The 18,313-nt window shown below is 37.3% G+C and overlaps 2 protein-coding genes across 5 annotated transcripts in view; both read left to right on the top strand.

Annotated features, from left to right (window-relative positions):
• The first annotated feature begins 3,483 nt into the window (after positions 1-3,483).
• The window catches only part of CPNE1 (copine 1), a 32,137-nt gene continuing 17,307 nt past the window's right edge, over positions 3,484-18,313 (top strand). The window contains exons 1-2 of one of the 4 annotated variants that reach the window (XM_051979199.1): positions 3,533-3,576; positions 9,392-9,444. The gene's annotated coding sequence lies outside the window, so the exon portion shown is untranslated. Of the gene's footprint in view, positions 3,577-9,365; positions 9,445-12,358; positions 12,457-18,313 lie in introns of those variants that run through there. The other 3 variants (XM_051979197.1, XM_051979198.1, XM_051979201.1) reach the window with 3 other exon arrangements.
• Positions 9,360-15,491, top strand: RBM12 (RNA binding motif protein 12). The gene is made up of 2 exons (XM_051979196.1): positions 9,360-9,444; positions 12,314-15,491. Exon 2 carries the CDS (start codon positions 12,336-12,338, stop codon positions 14,973-14,975), a length of 2,640 nt encoding a protein of 879 aa, XP_051835156.1. The 5' UTR covers positions 9,360-9,444; positions 12,314-12,335; the 3' UTR covers positions 14,976-15,491.

Genomic DNA, 18,313 nt, shown 5'->3' with positions numbered 1-18,313 from the left:
AAACTGAAGCTTAGAGAGATTAATTTACTTGCTTGGGAATCACACAACTAGGGAATATCTGAAGCAGAATTTGAATTGAGGTTCTTCTCAAGTCTAAGACTAACACTATTTGCTATACTATACTGCTTCTTCATTTCTTTAGCCAAGTTATGGATAAAAATATTGAATAATAAAGCTAAAGTTAGTCTCTGGGGCACTCAATTCAAGACTTTCTTCAGTCTAACACTGATCCATTCAAGATTACCCTTTGGAGAAAAAAATAAACTGACAACTGGGTTATTATAATGATCAAACTTGGTCCCAAAAGAAGATAGAAGAAAATGTACTTCCCTAGACAATTCTGAAAGCAATTTGGTACTATGTCCCCCCAAAACTACTAATCAGTGCATATCCTTTGATCCAATGATATTATCTATAACCCCAAAGAAATTTAAGAAAAATGAAATGTACACAATATACAAATATGTACACAATATACAAATATGTACAGCAGCTCTTTTGGCTGGCAAACAATTGGAAACTAGGGTGATATCAGCCCATCAATTTGGAAATGGCTGAACAAGTAATGGTACATAAATATTATAGAATACTATTGTAAGAAATGATGAAGGGATGGCTTCAGAGAAATTTTGTTTGAATTTGTATAAACTGATGAAAAAAGTGAAATGAGAACTAGGAGAAGAACATGCAAATAACAATATTTTAAAGATAATCAACTCTGAAATTCTTAGAAATCTGGTTAACATGGTTAAAGAACCATGATTCCAAAGGACTCATGATGAAAAATTCTATCTCTTGAGAAGTGATAAATTCAAGGTTCAGTCTGAGACATAAATTTTGCATATGAACAATGAGAGAATTTATTTTACTCTACATGTTTATGCTAAGGTTTTGTTTTTCTTGATTGTATGGTACAAAGGGAGAGGGAGGGAGAAGAAAGATTTTCATTGATAAAAAAGAGGAAAATTTAATTTTAAAAAGCAAAGAAATGGACTTCTCTCTTTTTATTAGGAGGGGTCTATCAGTAGAATGTTTTATATGCTCTCTGATACATGGGTTAATTTTATCGAACTTATTTCCCCCCCCCCCCCGCCTTTTTTTTTCTTTGTTAGAAAAGATGACTGTAGATAAAGAAGAGCAAAAATATATTTGGACAGGGAGATTATATAAAAGTCTTTCAATAGAGTTTAATTTCTAAAAGTGACTGTTCTTTTGGGTCTAGTCATTTGAGCAACTGAAAACCACCTAAAACTTCCATCTATTTCAAATTTCTAGTTTTTATTAACAGAAGTAGCATGATAGTCTTTATTAAATTCTTGACTCCAAATCCCACACTTATCTGTCATTCACCTCATCTACCTACCATGAGATTTATCTTTTATGATCTTTCTTCATGAAGTCTTGATGGCCCCATGATTATTACATATCTTTCCAAATATTCACAAACCATCCTTCAAATGACATGCTATTCCCCCCCCCCCAAGAACTAATTTTTTTCATGGGTTTGTAGTTAGAAGACTCCCTTCATCTTTTTCTTTTTTAAATAGGACACTTGGGCTATGTCTGTCATTTACCATAGTTTGTAAAATATCAGATAGCAGTTCAACGAGCATTGTCCAACCATATATTCTTTTGGTACTGGGGATGCAATTCATCCATGTTTAGCCACTTAAATCTACTAACTAAACAATTGGGCACTATTGTTACCTTACCATTTTCTAATATATCTTCAGTTTAAACTTTCTGTTGACTAGTTTTATTTTAAGCTTCTCAATCTGAAGCCATTCTTCTTAGTGCAAGTAACAAAAGCAAACTAAGAGTTGAGCAGTTCTGCCTTTCTTCCAACTTATTACTGTCAGATTCATCCTAATCAATAATCCTCTCCCTCCTCTTTTTTTTTTTTTTTTTTTTTGTTTGGGGAAGCACTGCCAGGTCTGGAGTTAGGAGGACCTGAATTCAAATCTCTTTACTAAGATATTAATTTGTTGACTCTGGGCAAGTCAATTAACCTAGAGTAGTTGTATGGATAAAATGGGATAATACTTATAAAGCACTTAGCACAATGCATGTCATATGGTTAGTATCCCTGTAAATATCAATTATCCTTATTTTTAAATTTTCTTCTTGCCCCCAACATCGGTTAAAAAAAAACCTTTTTGTTCTTACCATTTATCACCAATATCAACTCAGTTAGTATGCATTGTGTATATGAAAATAAAGAGATTTCAACTTAAAATAGCAAAGTGGTTTTGGATCTCAGTCTAAAGTTTAGTTGTAAAGCAATTTACATATATAAATATATACCAATTACATATATATATATATATATACCATAATCTGATATACCAATTATTTAAGGCTTGGGTCAATGAAATGTATCCAAGAAAAATTTTAGAAATACACTGAGGTAGACATTACGATATATGGTCTATGTTCTTCTCTATAAGTTCTATTGCTTTTGCTTCCAATATCTCTATTAAATACACAACCTCCCTATCTATACCTGCTGTCATCAGGTATCTCTTCTCTTTCTTTCTGCCTCTGGGCTATATACCTTTTCCAACCCAACTTTCACAGGAATGATCAAATAATCCTCCGAATAAAGTATTTTGAGCCTTTATTCAAAATTTTCATTTGATTCCCCATTGTCTAATAAAGAGTCTTGTGTCTAGCATTCAAGGCTATCCACTTTCTGGCTCTAATCCACTTTCCCACTAATTTTACATTCATTAATCAATCAAAAACAACAAATACCAGTAGGTTACCACATGCTATTCTCGGCCCTGGTGATAATAAAGAAAAAAAAACAAAATTGCCTTCAAGAACTATAGTAGGGCCGGGGAAGGGAGAGAACAAGTACATAAATCAGCATATGCAAAATTAAAAGCATGGTTTATACACACAAAATAAAATTTTGGGGTGGAAGACCTTAGAAGTAAGGGTTTCATGCAGCAAGGTTTCAGGCAGGCGTTGCTTGAGTAGCAATGTGAAGGAAACACTAGAAAGCCGAGGTGACTAGTGTATTTCGGGCACTGAGGAACAGTTAGTGCAAAGGTATAGACACGGGAGATGGACAGACACAGGTGATGATCCCATGATGCTCCTAGATTTTCCTTCCAATTCTTAGCACGGTGCTTGGCACATAGTAGGTACTTAATAAATATTTACTGAATGAATGGATGGATGTTTCTATCAGTTCTCAATGGTACTTGGACCCTTCCAAGATCTTTCAGCTCTTCTCTCTCCCTTTCTGCTTCAGGCGCCTAGAGGATGGAGAGCATCCCAGCCAGGCCCCCAGTGCGCCTGCTCCAGCTAGCCTGCGGCCCCACCCCTCAGGACGTCGCCCCGCCCCCTAACTGGAGCGCGGAGCAGCGCAGCGCGGCGGCGGCCATTTTGTGCAGCAGCGGTAGCGGCGGCGGGGGCGACGGCGATTGAAGCGGCAGCGGCGGCGGCAGCGGCGGTGGCTGCTGCGGGATCCGGGGACCCCGCTCGGGCTGGGGCTGTCGGCCGCGGGGCGGAGACACTGGCGCGGGGGGTAGCTCGGGTCTGGGCTCGGGCACCGCGCAGCTCTCCCCGGTAAGACTCCCGCAGCCCCGGCGCGGGCGGGCGGGGCTGTGCGGGGCTCGGGCCGCCCCACCGCGACCGGGGCTCGGCGGGGCTCGGGGCGGGGCCTTCGGAGGCCGCAGAGTCCGCCTCAGCCCCCCACACAAAGGGCCCTGTAGTCGGCCCGCCCCCGCCCCTGCCCGCGCCCCCGCGTTGGAGCCGGGGCCCGGGCCGGGATACTGCCGCGGAGCTGAGGAGAGGGCCCCGCAGGGACGACGCCCGCCGCGGCCGGAGCCTCGGGGGAGGGAGTCGGGAGGAAGGCCGCCCCTTTGGGCCGGATCCGGGGAGGGAAAGAAACAGCTTTAGCGAGGCCGCGCCCGGCCGCAGGAGCTGCGCTGGGGTGGCCACGAGGACTTCCCCCCCTCGGGGCGGGGGTTGTAGCAGGACGCCCCCTGTGGCTGGAGCCGCTGCGGGAGTTTGGAGGGAGGACTTGTTCAGGCGCCTTGATGCATTGAGGCGGGCGGGGAGGGGGGGGCGGGGCACGGGGCACGAGAGGGGTCTGAGCAGCCGCTCACAAGGGATGTGCTGCCGCCTGGGAGTCCGGGGAGTGGGTGGGAAATGCCTTGGAGCCAGGGAGGGTCCAGTTCTGTAATCTTAACCTATGAGGGCCTAGAGCTTTTTGTGTCTCTGAGCTTGCCTTGACTTATGGGGGGAAACCAAGAGTAAGGATTGCTTAGTGGGAGAATGATGGTATTCAGTGGAGTATGTCTGTATCGAGGTACGAACACCTGTGCACCGAGTATTAGATTCTAGGTTGTCGTGTGTTGGTGATACCGAATTATCCGTTGGGTGATGGTGTGTGCAGTAAGAGGACTCTGTTAGACTGTGCAACACCAAACAAATGGGGGTTTGCGATGAAGGGCAGGAGGTAGTATAGGGAGTCCCCTCTGTGCGTGATTGCAAGTACTTGATTATAGATTTGGCCTGTGCTTTCAGGAATAGTTCAGTGTCCATTTTTTCTTATTCACAATATGTCTCTATTCAAGGTCTTGTCTGATTGCACTGATACTGATGGGAAGTTATCAGATGGAGCATTTCCCTTGTTTTCTGCTTTTGCTTTGGTTTCAGAGTTCTGCCTTGCTCTTAGTAAATGGTTTGAAAAGTTAACTTTGTAAAAAAAAAAAATCATAACGAATAAATAGTTTGAATTTACTGAGTAGTTAAGGATCTTAATATATTTCAAAATGCTTTCTATCAATTTTTTCTTGTTACAATTTAAAGAAATCTTTAGATCTGTGGAAACATAGTATGCTCTGGTTTGTGCTGGCCCTTCATTACGGTAGCTCTGAAAGAAGGGGAATTTCGGACTCAGAAAGCAATCATGACTAGGTGTTTTTTTTTCTTGGCAAAATACTTTCTGAGAATGCTAAATAGTGAGTGTAAAAGTTGTGTTATAGGTGATTTACGTATTTGGATTGTAATTATAACTTAATGTTTTCAGAAAATTAAATACTTTTGTGTTTGGTAAGAATGTAGAGGTTTTTTTTTAATCTATGTGATGCAGTTTAATTTCAAAGAGTGCTTTAATGTCAATGTGTTTTAAATGCAACATTTGTTGTGATGGTTAGGTTTTGCTAACAACTTTTTTTTTAATCGGTAAAAGTGAAACTGCAAAAAAAATTTTCCAAAGCTTTAATTGGAATATACTGAGAGCAGGGAACCAGTTTTCTCTGGCATATTAAATTAAGCCTGATGTTTTTATTCCCATATGTAGAGAATTTAGAGTACTTTCGCACAGGCAAGAGTTTGAAGCTTTTTTGAGTTTTCCACATTGGGGAATAATGGGTTGAGTTTCAGGTTTCTGAATAAGAAATAGTGTGCCAGTCTGTTCACTTTGCTTTTGACAGGATGTTATTGCATGATCCAATTTAGTTGAATTCTTTAAGGGATATTTATGTAGGGAGAAGGTAAGTATCGGTGGTTAAAGAATGTTAAGTTTTATGGAGGAAAACAATAATCACTTCAGTTTTCCGTGGTCTTATCAAATCTTTATATACTTTTATTCAATTCACAATGTATGAGTTCATCAAATTTAAAACCAGCAGTGACAGTGAATGAGTCTACCAGAGAATTAAAGTGTTTTAGAAATACATATGAGTTGAATTTTTTTTACTATTTTTTTAGTCTCAAACTTAATTTTTAAAACTTTGACAAAAGATAGTATATAGTGCTTTTTTGTGTAGTTGGTATGAGCATTTAGAAACACTGCTTTTGACAACTGACCTGTTGCTAATGGAAGAAGTGAAAAGTTCCTGTTAATGTTGAAAATTATTAAAATCCCAGCATAAAATGTGATCCATTAAGGGGGACAAAATAAGAGCAGTTAACTAAATTATAATTGTTTTGAAATCTTCGTGTAATTATAAAAAAAGTTCATTTCTATTTGCTGGTTATAGCACTTGGCTCATTCTCCTTGTCTCTCTCTATGGCTCACTTATTGGAGTTTGTTTTACTGTTTTGTTTTTTTTTTTAGATCTAATGAGATGGTTTTGTTTAGTTGTGATGCCTATTGGTTTTGGTGGATGGAAATTGTAGTGCTAAAAGTAATTCAATTTTGCTTTTGTGCCTTTTTGTATTAGAGAGGGGATGGAATTGTCAGGTTAAGTAATGGGCTTGCAAACCATATACCTCAATATAGTCTTCTGCTTGTGATTGTGAGGATAAGTCTTTTTTGTGCTTTTAAAATTCTACAAGAATATACAATTTATTTTTAAAAGTTTTATTAAAGTACAGTGGTGTCTTAAAACTGAAATAGATGTCGATTAGATTGTAGTTGAAGCAAAAGGGCACTTGGGTAGAACAAGTTATAACATAATTCAAGTTTATGAATTAGCAAGTCATAAGTGTTTTTAATTTTGTTTTAATATTATTTGAAACCCATTGTCAGATTTGTTTTCCCTTTTATTTTAATTCTTTAAGGTAATTTGTATTTGGAAGTTAATTATTTTTTTACCTAGTTTTATGTACTGCATCCTCTAAAAAAAAGAAATAATACTTTAGAATTTCACCAGTCTTGAGTTTCTCATTTTTAGAGGCCTGAATGTATCTGGCTATTGAGATTTTTAAAGGACACCAAGCAAATGAGTTGGCTTTCCTTGTCTTTTGAGAATGTGATAAAAATCTTCTGTTGCAAAGATACTTCTTTCTTTCATTGTGATTTCCTTTGGTGTGGGAATTCTTTACACCTACCCACATACTTTAGCCGACTAGTGATGAACCTCTCTATGACTGAAGTGGTCCACAATTAAAAGCAGAAGCAGAATTGCTGTAATATGCAAAGTCGATAGCTTTTTGTCTGGTACCTCTAATAGATTACCAGGGACAACCTAGACAAAGTTGTGGTCTCTATTGTTTGTAATCTTGTTTGTGTGTCTTCTAGTGTCCCTTCCAAGTCCTCTTTTCTAAACATGTAACACTTGTGAGAATCAGAGTCTTATGTCAACTATGGTTTGACTGGTTAATCTGAGTATATTTCAAAGTATAACATTTTACTTGAGTTACATTTGTATTTTAAGTTTATCTTTTTAATGAAAAGTTTTATTAGACTTAGAATTCTAGCCCTGAAAGAGATCCTTAGAGTCAAACCCCATAACCAGACTTAAACCCAGAGATGTTAAATGACTTGTCCAAAAGTGATGACACCCAAACTCAAATCTTCTGTTTTCTAAATAGGCATCATTATTGGCCTGGTGGGAAAAGAGGAATGGGATCAGGGTGGAGGAAAAGATTGGGGGTGGGGAGGGTTGGGGAGTTTGTTTTAACCTAAGGGTAAACCTGATTTAGCTCTTTGGGGAGGATGGAGTGATCTGAAGGGACAATCCCTGCTTGCCTGGCTGAAGTTGCTTATTAGTTTCTAAGGGTGGAGGACTTTATATCAGAGGCCTTTTTAAGACCTGAAAACACAGGTCTGTTCTCTAGAAATCTTCCCCCAAAGTTGATCTCCAGCCTTTGACCTTATCACTTGCTACTCCATCAGCCATGGCACATTTGATTTGATTTTAGCTATTATTTAATATTTTGGGCCAAGAACTAACCCTTTGATTCTGTTACTTTTTCTCTAACAGAATTTTTGACAAGAATGTCAATAAATATGTTAGTGGATTTAGCAACTTGAAAAATTACCACATGGTATTAATAAAATGGTATTGAAGTTATACTCATCTGCATGATACCTACTTGTCATTCCAGCCAATTTTATATACTAGAGAAAACAATTTTTGCTACAATGAAAATTGACAATTATAGACCTAATCTTGCATATTTTTAAGAAATAATTTTGAATGATCACAGTTGCTAATAATTCTTAATCTGTGGGACAGTGAAGCCAAATTAGAAATTAGTAGAAGAAAATTTTATATAATGTAGACCCATTCTCATTAAACATTGCCTACATTTAAGAAGTGCTATTCTATCCAGTTCCTTCTTCCTTTACGCTCTGTATTTGCTGAGACAGCTTAGTAAATGTGGCTTTTAAAATTCATTAAGCTTTTTAAGAGTTTAATTTGCTGTGTAATGACTATCAAACAATTAGCACACTATAGAATTAATACATATTCTTATAATTGCATTTTAAATAACACGTATCTTTCTCATTTTGTGTATTTTCTGAGTTAAGTAATTTTTTGTACTATTTTATAATACTTTCATTAATTGATAATTTATTTGTATAAGTGGTGAGTTATTTTAGTTTGTTTCTTGGGATTGTTTGGAATGATGATGGTAGAATATTTTTGGATTAGAGTGTAATTAGCTTTTGAAATATTCTAAATAACTTTTATTGTACATCAATAATTAACAATTGTTAGCTTTACTGGCTTTTGGTTTTGAATGATGTTAGGTTTAAAAATGAGCATGATTTTAGTAAGGCGCGTTATCACATGGCTTACCGTTCTTCCCATAGGACTATTGACTGTGTCTTAATCACTTACTGTAGGTTGAATATCGTCTTAATGCTGATTTTTAAGGAAATGTGAAAGAAAGATGCTTTACTTATGAATGTTTTGGGGAGTATTCTGAAGTTTCTTGTAGATACTTTGATTCAGATGTTTTAGGAAAACTGTTTCCTTAGAACTTTAAATGTCCTTAGAACTTTAAACTTTTTTGGGGGGGGGTTATAAATTTTCAGAACTGAAACCTTTATTGATTTTAATGCTTATGTTGTTGGCTGAGGTCTTGTATGTATGAAGGCAACTGTTGGAAGAGTGGTTATACTAATTTCCTAAAATTCCATGGAGTTGACATAATTTGCTTACTTAAAGTGATGTTATTCAGAGTTTTAGTATCAGATTTTTATCTAGAATTTAGTGGTTAAAAACTGCAGAAGCTGGACTGGTCTAAGCAATTGAACTATTTCATGGGTAGGATGTACTGGATTGTTTATGGACAAAAGGAATCATATTCTTCTTTACACTACCTCACCCCAAAATCCTTCAATCGGAAAAGCAAATGTCAAGTGTGAAACTAAGCAAAATAAATGTTGTAGTTCTGATTCACTTTTTTTAGGGCAAATCTATATAAAAATATCATTCTTACTGGATAAGAATGTACTGGATACAGACACCAAAACTTGAAAGCACTATTAAGTAGTAAGTGTGTGTGGGTTTTGGCACAGTTCATCTTTTGGATGCTTTCTAGTTCAAGTGCCCAGTGGTGGTTTCAAACTTGAGCCTTCTTAATAGACAGTTCATTGTGAACTGCAAATACTATTTTGTGTGTTTCCTACATTGATTTTTGCCTCCATTTATTCTTTATTGCAGTCTAAAAGTTGGTTTTAATTGGTTGCCCACAGGATTGACTTGGCCTCTGCTACTTGTTAAGAAAATACATCTGTTGTTTTTTCAGGTAAGAGATTTTTGAATTGAAGGTTTGTTTATCTTTAAGTTAAAACAAGGTAGTTTAAATAACCATAAGATTTTGTGCAAAATACAAATTGGTGTGTCTTAAGCTTCTTTCTTTCTTTGGGGGTGGGGGGTGGGGGAGGGATGTCTAGGTGCTTTGTACTGCTGGTGTAGATTACTTTGGGATCAGTTTTGCACTCCTATGTGGCTAAATGTTACATTCCCAAATGTTGTAGAATAAATAGGTTTCTCGCCCCCACCCCTCCCAGTAGTATTCTAGATCCATTGAAATGTAGTTGCTTTTGAAACTGGTATAATTGCAGATTCTTTAGATGAAGAGCTGTGAACCTACTTTTCAATGTTTTGAATGAGTACTTTGCAATATAATTGGTTTCCTTTGTAATTTTATGTATTTTCTTTTATGCATATAAAAACATTTATTCCAAGAAAGAATCCTTTGGCTTCATTAGATTGCTAAAGGTTCATGATAACAGTTTTTAAAGAAAGACTCCCTTGCTCATGTATTTTTAAGCTCAAATCCTTTTTGTATATGAGGGAACCTACAGTTTGGGAGAAGTTAGAGATTTGATTGAAGTTTACACTAAGTGGCAGAGCTCTGGCTCTCTCCTCCCCCATCCCAAACCTAAAAGATGATTGTTTTTTCTTGTTTTGAAGACTTGGTGGGGAAATTGTGTTCTCTTAACTTCCAGAATTATTCTGGTTGTAATCCCAGTCCTTCAGAAACAATCTATTTCAGCACGAAGATTTTTGCAGAGAAATCTCCAATGGCATATGTTCATCAGCAGATTTTTGCCTTGTACAAATTTTGACTAGGTTCCCACCTTTAGCCGGAAAAGACTTGTACAGTATTTACTTTGTATGGCACTAAGGCCTTGTTTGGTTTGTGTGTCGTGTTTTGGGACCACAATAGGATACTTTTATGTACCCCATACAAGCTAACTTACTTCACTTGGTTTTTTTGATACTGGGTTATTCATACTATGTCCTACATTGGTTATTTGTCTTTAAATGAAGTCCACTAATATATAGGGATTCAGCATGCACTTTTAGGTCAATTAAGCACATCGATTTTTTTTAAAGGTTCCATTCAAGCTAAAATATGTAGACTTCATATCTAAAATAAGAGGTTTTTTTTTTTTTTTAATAATAACTATCCTTTGAAGTTAAAGTTAACATTTTGGAGTAGATACAAAAGCCCTTCCCATCATTAGTCTTCAGATAAATTTAAGTTGTTTTATTTTTATTTATTTATTTTTTTGTGCAGAGTCTACAAAATATAAAACCAGAACAGTACTGTTTCCCTTTTATACTGTAGTAATCATAATAATGAAAGAAGCTTGTATGGTATCTTGTTAGATCTAGTCAGTATTCAGGAAATTTGATTATAAGGAGTACTGTTGATAGAATTATGGAATTTTAAATCTGAAGGGATCTTAAGGGGGGGGGGGGGGAAGCATCTAACCCAGTAAGGAAAAGAACCCAGAGAAGTTAAGTGACTTGGCCTGGGGTCACAGCTAATTTAAGAGGCATATTATATTTGAATAATCTTTCTGTACTAAAGTGAACTACATTACTAAGCTTCAAACATTTTATATTTCTAGTCTTTAGAATAAAGATGGTATTGACTATGAAAGTTAATTGCAAATTATAATATCCTGTCACAGGGATAAAATATGTATTTATCACTTTGCAAATTGCTATCTCCAGAATTAGTGTTACAAAACCAGTGTTTTCAAAGTTTGGAAATTGGAATATACAATTCTTATATGGGGAGAAGTAACTTCCCCCTTTCTGGCCTTGTTAACCTTTAGTTAAAAAAAAAAAAAATACAGAAGAGCCCTGCTACCATGTAAAGCAACCTCTGAGCTCTATAGGCTCTCTATCATCATGCTGTCCCAATAATAGCTGATTCAGATCCTCCTTTTTTCTTTCCTTCAAGAGTTATACTGAGAGGACATGGTAGAAACAGATCCCTGTCAAGTAAAATATTATCCTCCCCCAAAGAACCCAGAATATTGAGAATTATTTTTTTGTGGAGGGGATTGGGATGGGTGATTGGACCCGTGGTTTAATCAAAATCGTTTTACAGTGACTAGCATTGTAGCAGGGTTCTCCTGGAAAATGTTTTAGTTGTTGAATACCTGCAGAAATCAGGAGTGCTGGGAGTAAATACATTTCTTGTCATCTCTTTGGGGTTCTTTAATTTATTTTAACATTGAGTAAGATAGTTTTATTGACTATAGTTCTGAATAGATTGAGCAAGAACTAACTTAAAACTAGTTCTCACTTAAAATTTGTCTGAATAATTCATATTGTTAAGAACCATTTGTAATTAGTACTATATAGTTCCTCGGTTCTGTTACATTTAGAGTCCAGGAATTGCAGCTATGTAAAATGTTTTAATAGTCCCAAGAAGTTGCCAGGTTTGTAGGGAGGGTGGCAGTAAGCTGTATTTTCTGTGGTGTATTATTTAAAGGTGACTCCCATGGTTGTTAAAGAGTCATTCCCAAAGTGAATTACATGTTTCCTTAAATGTCACTAAATAACTGGTAGTCTGTATGATAAAATTGCTGTCTCTTATTGTTTTTGTTCTGATAGTTTTGGGTCTTTGGACTGAACTTTTAATCTGTTTCTACAATGTATTTTGGAAGTTGATATTGTGGTGGTTTTAATTGTTAATTACTTAGCTTTCCCTTTCTAGAAAGCTTAAAACAAAATCTATATTAACACTTAATTGTGTTAGTTTGAGGAGATGCTTGAGTGCCTATTATGGTAGATGGTGATTCTACTAGCTAAATAAATGGTATGACAAACAGTAGTCTGACATAGCCGTTGCCTTTTTTCATCTGCAGGTGTGTGTTATTTCAGCGCAGCATGGCTGTGGTCATCCGTTTGCAAGGTCTCCCAATTGTGGCGGGGACCATGGACATTCGCCACTTCTTCTCTGGATTGACCATTCCTGATGGGGGCGTGCATATTGTAGGGGGTGAACTGGGTGAGGCTTTCATCGTTTTTGCCACTGATGAAGATGCAAGGCTTGGTATGATGCGCACAGGTGGTACTATTAAAGGGTCAAAAGTAACACTATTGTTGAGTAGTAAAACTGAAATGCAAAATATGATTGAACTCAGTCGTAGACGTTTTGAAACTGCCAACTTAGATATGCCACCAGCAAATGCTAGCCGGTCAGGCCCACCTCCTAGTTCAGGCATGAGTGGCAGGGTAAATTTACCCACCACAGTTCCCAATTTTAATAATCCTTCTCCCAGTGTGGTTACTGCAGCCACGTCTGTGCATGAAAGCAACAAAAACATCCCTACATTTTCCACAGCCAACATAGGAACAGCTCCTCCAAATATTGGGGCTTCCTTTGGGAGCCCAACATTTAGTTCAACTTTACCTAGCACAGCGTCCTCCATGAGCACAGTCCCACCTCCCCCAATTCCTCCAATACCAGCAATGCCCTCCTTGCCTCCAATGCCATCTATTCCTCCAATACCTGTTCCTCCTCCTGTACCTACACTGCCTCCTGTGCCTCCCGTACCCCCGATACCTCCTGTTCCTCCAGTGCCACCCATGAGCCCTATGCCACCTCTGTCAGGAATGCCTCCTTTGAATCCACCACCAGTGGCACCCATACCTACTGGGATGAATGGATCTGGAGCAGCACTGAATCTGAACAGTAACCTGAACCCAATGTTTTTGGGTCCTTTGAATCCTGTTAATCCTATTCAAATGAACTCTCAAAGTAGTCTGAAGCCACTTCCCATCAACCCTGATGATCTGTATGTCAGTGTCCATGGGATGCCCTTTTCTGCAATGGAAACTGATGTCAAAGACTTTTTCCATGGGCTTCGTGTAGATGCAGTGCATTTGTTGAAAGATCATGTAGGCCGAAATAATGGGAATGGATTAGTTAAGTTTTTCTCCCCTCAAGATACATTTGAAGCACTGAAAAGAAACAGAATGCTGATGATTCAACGCTATGTTGAAGTCAGCCCGGCCACAGAAAGACAGTGGGTAGCTGCTGGAGGCCATATCACTTTCAAGCAAAGCATGGGACCTTCTGGACAGACACACCCCCCTCCTCAGACACTCGTCAGGTCAAAGTCGCCTAGTGGGCAGAAAAGGTCAAGATCGAGATCTCCACATGAGCCTGGTTTTTGTGTGTATTTGAAAGGTCTACCCTTTGAAGCAGAAAACAAACATGTTATTGATTTCTTTAAAAAGCTAGATATTGTGGAAGATAGTATTTATATTGCTTATGGACCCAATGGGAAAGCAACAGGTGAAGGTTTTGTAGAATTCAGGAGCGAGTCTGACTACAAGGCAGCTTTGTGTCGTCATAAGCAATACATGGGGAATCGCTTTATTCAGGTTCACCCAATAACTAAAAAGGGAATGTTAGAAAAGATAGACATGATTCGGAAGAGGTTACAGAACTTCAGTTATGATCAGAGAGAGATTATTTTAAATACTGAGGGAGATAGTTCACCAAAATTATGTGCACATATATCAAATATTCCATTCAACATTACCAAGATGGATATTCTACAGTTTTTAGAGGAAATTCCAGTGGATGAAAATGCTGTACATATTCTTGTTGATAACACTGGGCAAGGGTTAGGACAAGCATTGGTTCAGTTTAAAACTGAAGATGATGCACATAAAGCTGAACGCTTACACCGTAAAAAACTTAATGGGAGAGAAGCTTTATTGCATGTAATTACCTTAGAGGACATGAGGGAAATTGAAAAAAATCCTCCATCTCAAGTGAAAAAAGGGTTAAAAATTCCATTGCCAGGTAATGCCCCAGTGCCAGGAATGCCAAATGCTGGAGGTGATGAGCATGCTTTCCTGACTGTAGGCTCAAAAGAAGCAAACAATGGCCCTCCATTTAATTTTCCCAGTAACTTTAGTGGGTCAAATGCCTTTGGCCCACCACTTCCACCACCAGGATTAGGAGGGGCCTTTGGAGATGCCCGACCTGGAATACCTTCTGTTGGAAATAGTGGTTTGCCTGGTTTAGGTATTGATGTTCAGGGTTTTGGAAGTGGTCCCAATAATTTAAGTGGACCTTCAGCTTTTGGAGGGGCCCCTCAGAATTTTGGAAATGGACCTGGTACCTTGAGTGGCCCCCCAAGTTTTGGAGGTGGTCCACCGGGTCTTGGTAGTGCTGCTGGACATTTGAGTGGGCCACCAAACTTTGGTCCAGGGCCTGGAGCACTTCATATTGGGGGACCCCCTGGATTTGGAACAACTTCTGGAAAACCAGGCCCAACAGTTATTAAAGTTCAAAATATGCCCTTCACTGTTTCTGTTGATGAAATTTTAGATTTCTTTTATGGCTATCAAGTGATCCCAGGCTCGGTGTGTTTAAAATATAATGAAAAAGGCATGCCCACAGGTGAAGCAATGGTTGCATTCGAGTCTCGTGATGAAGCCATGGCAGCTGTTGTTGATCTAAATGACAGACCTATAGGTTCAAGAAAAGTCAAACTTGTATTAGGGTAGCTGTTCATGTAAACTGTTTGTAGGCTAGATCTTCATAGTGCTGTGATTAATGCATCAAGATTGTTTTCCTAGTATTTCCAGGTTAGAACCTGTGGATTTGTTTAAATTGCAAATAGATTGGTTTCAGTAAGACTGAGAGCACTGGTTGACTGTTTACAGAATTGCTGCAAGGATAAATGTTGCTGTATGTTCCAGTAGAGCTGTAATGGGAGAACAGAAAATTAATTTTGGCTCACTTTTAGAGAAACTATTTGTTAAAACTCAAATGACCATATAATGCTTATCAAGGAGTCTAGATTGGTTTTATACCATTTGGGATGAAGAAAATAGAAATGTATTAAGATTAAGTCAGCAAAGCTCTTGATGGGTGCTATTGCAAGCCATTGTAAAATAGAAGTTGGCTATTTAGATTTTTTTTGGTTCAAAGCTGGACAGATTTGCTTTGTTATAGGGTCAAAGCTTTGTCTAAAGTCCTAATTTTCTTTTGCAACTGAATAAAATCTCTGTGTATACAGATTCATTGTATGTACCTTTATTGCTTCTCAAAGGTTCTTGATGTATAGACAGTTGTGTGTTTTAGAAGTTGCTGCTTTATTTGCCTAATTGACTCCTATGTAATGAGCAGAACTGTTTTATAAAAATCCAAACTGAGTTTTATGTTTATAACCTTGAACACAGATTCCCATTGTCACAATTATAATTGTGTGGAATAAGACTTTTGCCACAGAAATAAGTGTCCCGGCCCCCTAGAGCAATTTTGGTTTGACCACCAAATCTCAGTTTAGTCAGTTTAAAATTGTCCATTTTCTTTGATATATCATCAGCAACCAGAAAGAAAAAAAACCCCAAACAAAAGCACATTATAATCAATGTTTAAGATGCTTGATTTGTTTTGAAGTTCTTGCTGAGATGGACTAATGGTGCTGCTATGTTCCTTCTGACTCATTATGAGAAATTTTGACCCATAAGAGAACTTAAGGGACTAGATGGAGGGGTCCTTTTAAAAAGAATAAGCATTATATAGAGAGTCAAAATTAAGTCAATCAATGTCAGCAGTAATTCATTAGAAGAATTACTTGATAAGCTGGTCCCGTAGATTGACAAGTAGTAGTTTTTGCTTGGATTCTATTTTAGAAGCTTTTATTTTTGCAGTTGTTTGATCAGGAATCTAACAATTAGTGTGTCTTCAAACAGACAAACTACAGCTGCCAGAGGGGGACAGGATCTTTTAGGATTCCTTGTCTTCCTTTGGGAGCTAGGGCACTCAGAGGCAAAAACAAACAAAAAAACCAAAAACTAAATGGAGCTCAGCTAACAAGAGTCTTAGCCACTGAAATGTTTGGGAGCATCTTGGTCACCATTGCCCCTGCCTGCCTTCTTTCACAACTTATTTAAGAACCCTGGCAGAGGTGTTATATTACTATATAGAATGATAGCCTTAATGGAAAATGGGAGGTTGGAGAGATCATGAGAAACAAAATTTTTTTTGTCTCTTACAGGGCACTTATGTCTTGATTTGAAAAGTCCCCAACATTCCTTGCAAATCAGTGTGCTTAAACAGCAGCCTTGAAAAGAATTGTTTTCCACACAAAATAGTGCCTTTTTGGTGTTGCATGTCAGTGGTAGCACTGAAATAAAGTGTGGTGTGATTTAGATACAAGTGGCAACAGTTTTATTCATGTGACCATTAAGAGTTTTGAAAGCCTGTTCAACACAACATTCTTAGCAGATTTGACAGCACAGGATTTTTGTTCAGGGAAGGGGGGTTGTACAGACTTGTATTCCAATCAAGAGGTGACTGCTTTGTGGATCTTCTGGTAATTCACACAAGTACAAATTTGCTTTGACTGATCATTAGGTGTTGCCTCCTCAACTTAAAAAGCAATATGATGGTTGTATATACTGTTCAATTTAAACCTCTGTTAAGTGATTGTATTTCATTCTGAAGACGAAGTATAAAACGTCAACAAACTTTTTTTTTGGAATCTTATTTCAACAGCAAATCCCCTTCTTAATGGAACGTTGACTATTTTCAATACCAGAAATATAGGTTATTTGAATAGGAGATGAAAAATGAGTCTTTATGCTTATTTTTTCAAATTTATTTTGGTTCTGTGTTCTTAACATTTATTTGATTAAATGTTTTACACCTTATTGTAGCTACTTGGTTATTTTGACTTGTTTCTACACTTCAGATTAAAAATACTAAAAAGGAAAACCTGGTTTCATTATTCATGAAATTAAATAAATAGTGGAAACTGGAGAAATCTCTCTATAAAGTTTGGTTGAATCACAACATTATTTTTCTTGTTGTGAAATGTAATTAAATGCCTGCACTCTGGAATTTGATTTTTGTGTATCTGAGATTTTTTTTTTTTTAATTAATAATAGTGCTAACTGCTAAGTATTTGTTTATCTTGTTTTGGGCATTGGAGTTTCAGTAAAACGTCTCTAATATGTGTTCTGTGAAACTGTTCATACACCTTTTCTTTCGGATTTTCTAATGAAGTAGGTTTGTGTTGGAAATGGATTTACATTATTTCCTTTGATTTTTGTCATAAGTTTTGTATAGTATGAAGGCTTTGTAAAGCTTTTCTCAAAGCTGTGTGCATTTGTAAACACTATCATGATAATTTTCAAATTTCTGTGTAACTTTTATTTTAGTGTTGTATTTAGTGAATTGAAGAGAATCTTAATAGGTTTGACTTTTTTCTGCATCTGGTCAATTAGTTGGTGCGTTTATTTCCTTTTGCTTTCAAGGGATTAGTGACATTTGTTTAAAATGTATTTCTGAATACGTCAATCTATAAATTTTACAGAACTCTTAGGGAAACATTTTGCTCACATGCAAAACTTGGATTTTTGTTTTGTATACACATTGTAGTTGTACATACAATCATTAGGTGACCTTTTCCTTTCTTTTTCAGTATAACCCAGTATTAAGTAAAACATAGTTGATAGCTTTTTTTTTTTTTTTCCCAGTTGTCAGGACATCTATAATAAAAATTTCACTTGCAGACTTTTTCTTCAAGATTCAGAGAAAATTCAAGGTAGTAGTGCCATTCTTTACTTAGCCCATTGCATGAAAATATAGGTCTGTATTTTTTTTTAAAAAGACTTCAAATTCATGTGTTGAGAAATACCAGCCTATCCTGTGGAGTTTTATACTTCAAACTAGGGATGCATCTAATCCCTTGCTGATTTCTTCCATTCTTTAATTGGATCCCAGCACTACTACAAATAATTGATATTAGAGAAGTGCTTGGTTAAGGAGTGAAAAAAAATACCCTAAAATTGACTCCAGTGAAGTAGGATGTTATCCTTAAAAGGGGTAGCTT

This window comes from Antechinus flavipes, chromosome 2 (assembly GCF_016432865.1).
Source record: "Antechinus flavipes isolate AdamAnt ecotype Samford, QLD, Australia chromosome 2, AdamAnt_v2, whole genome shotgun sequence".
NCBI classification, from domain to species: Eukaryota; Metazoa; Chordata; class Mammalia; order Dasyuromorphia; family Dasyuridae; genus Antechinus; species Antechinus flavipes.
The sequence above is the reverse complement of the archived record's forward strand: the minus strand, read 5'-3'. Positions and strand labels throughout refer to the sequence as shown.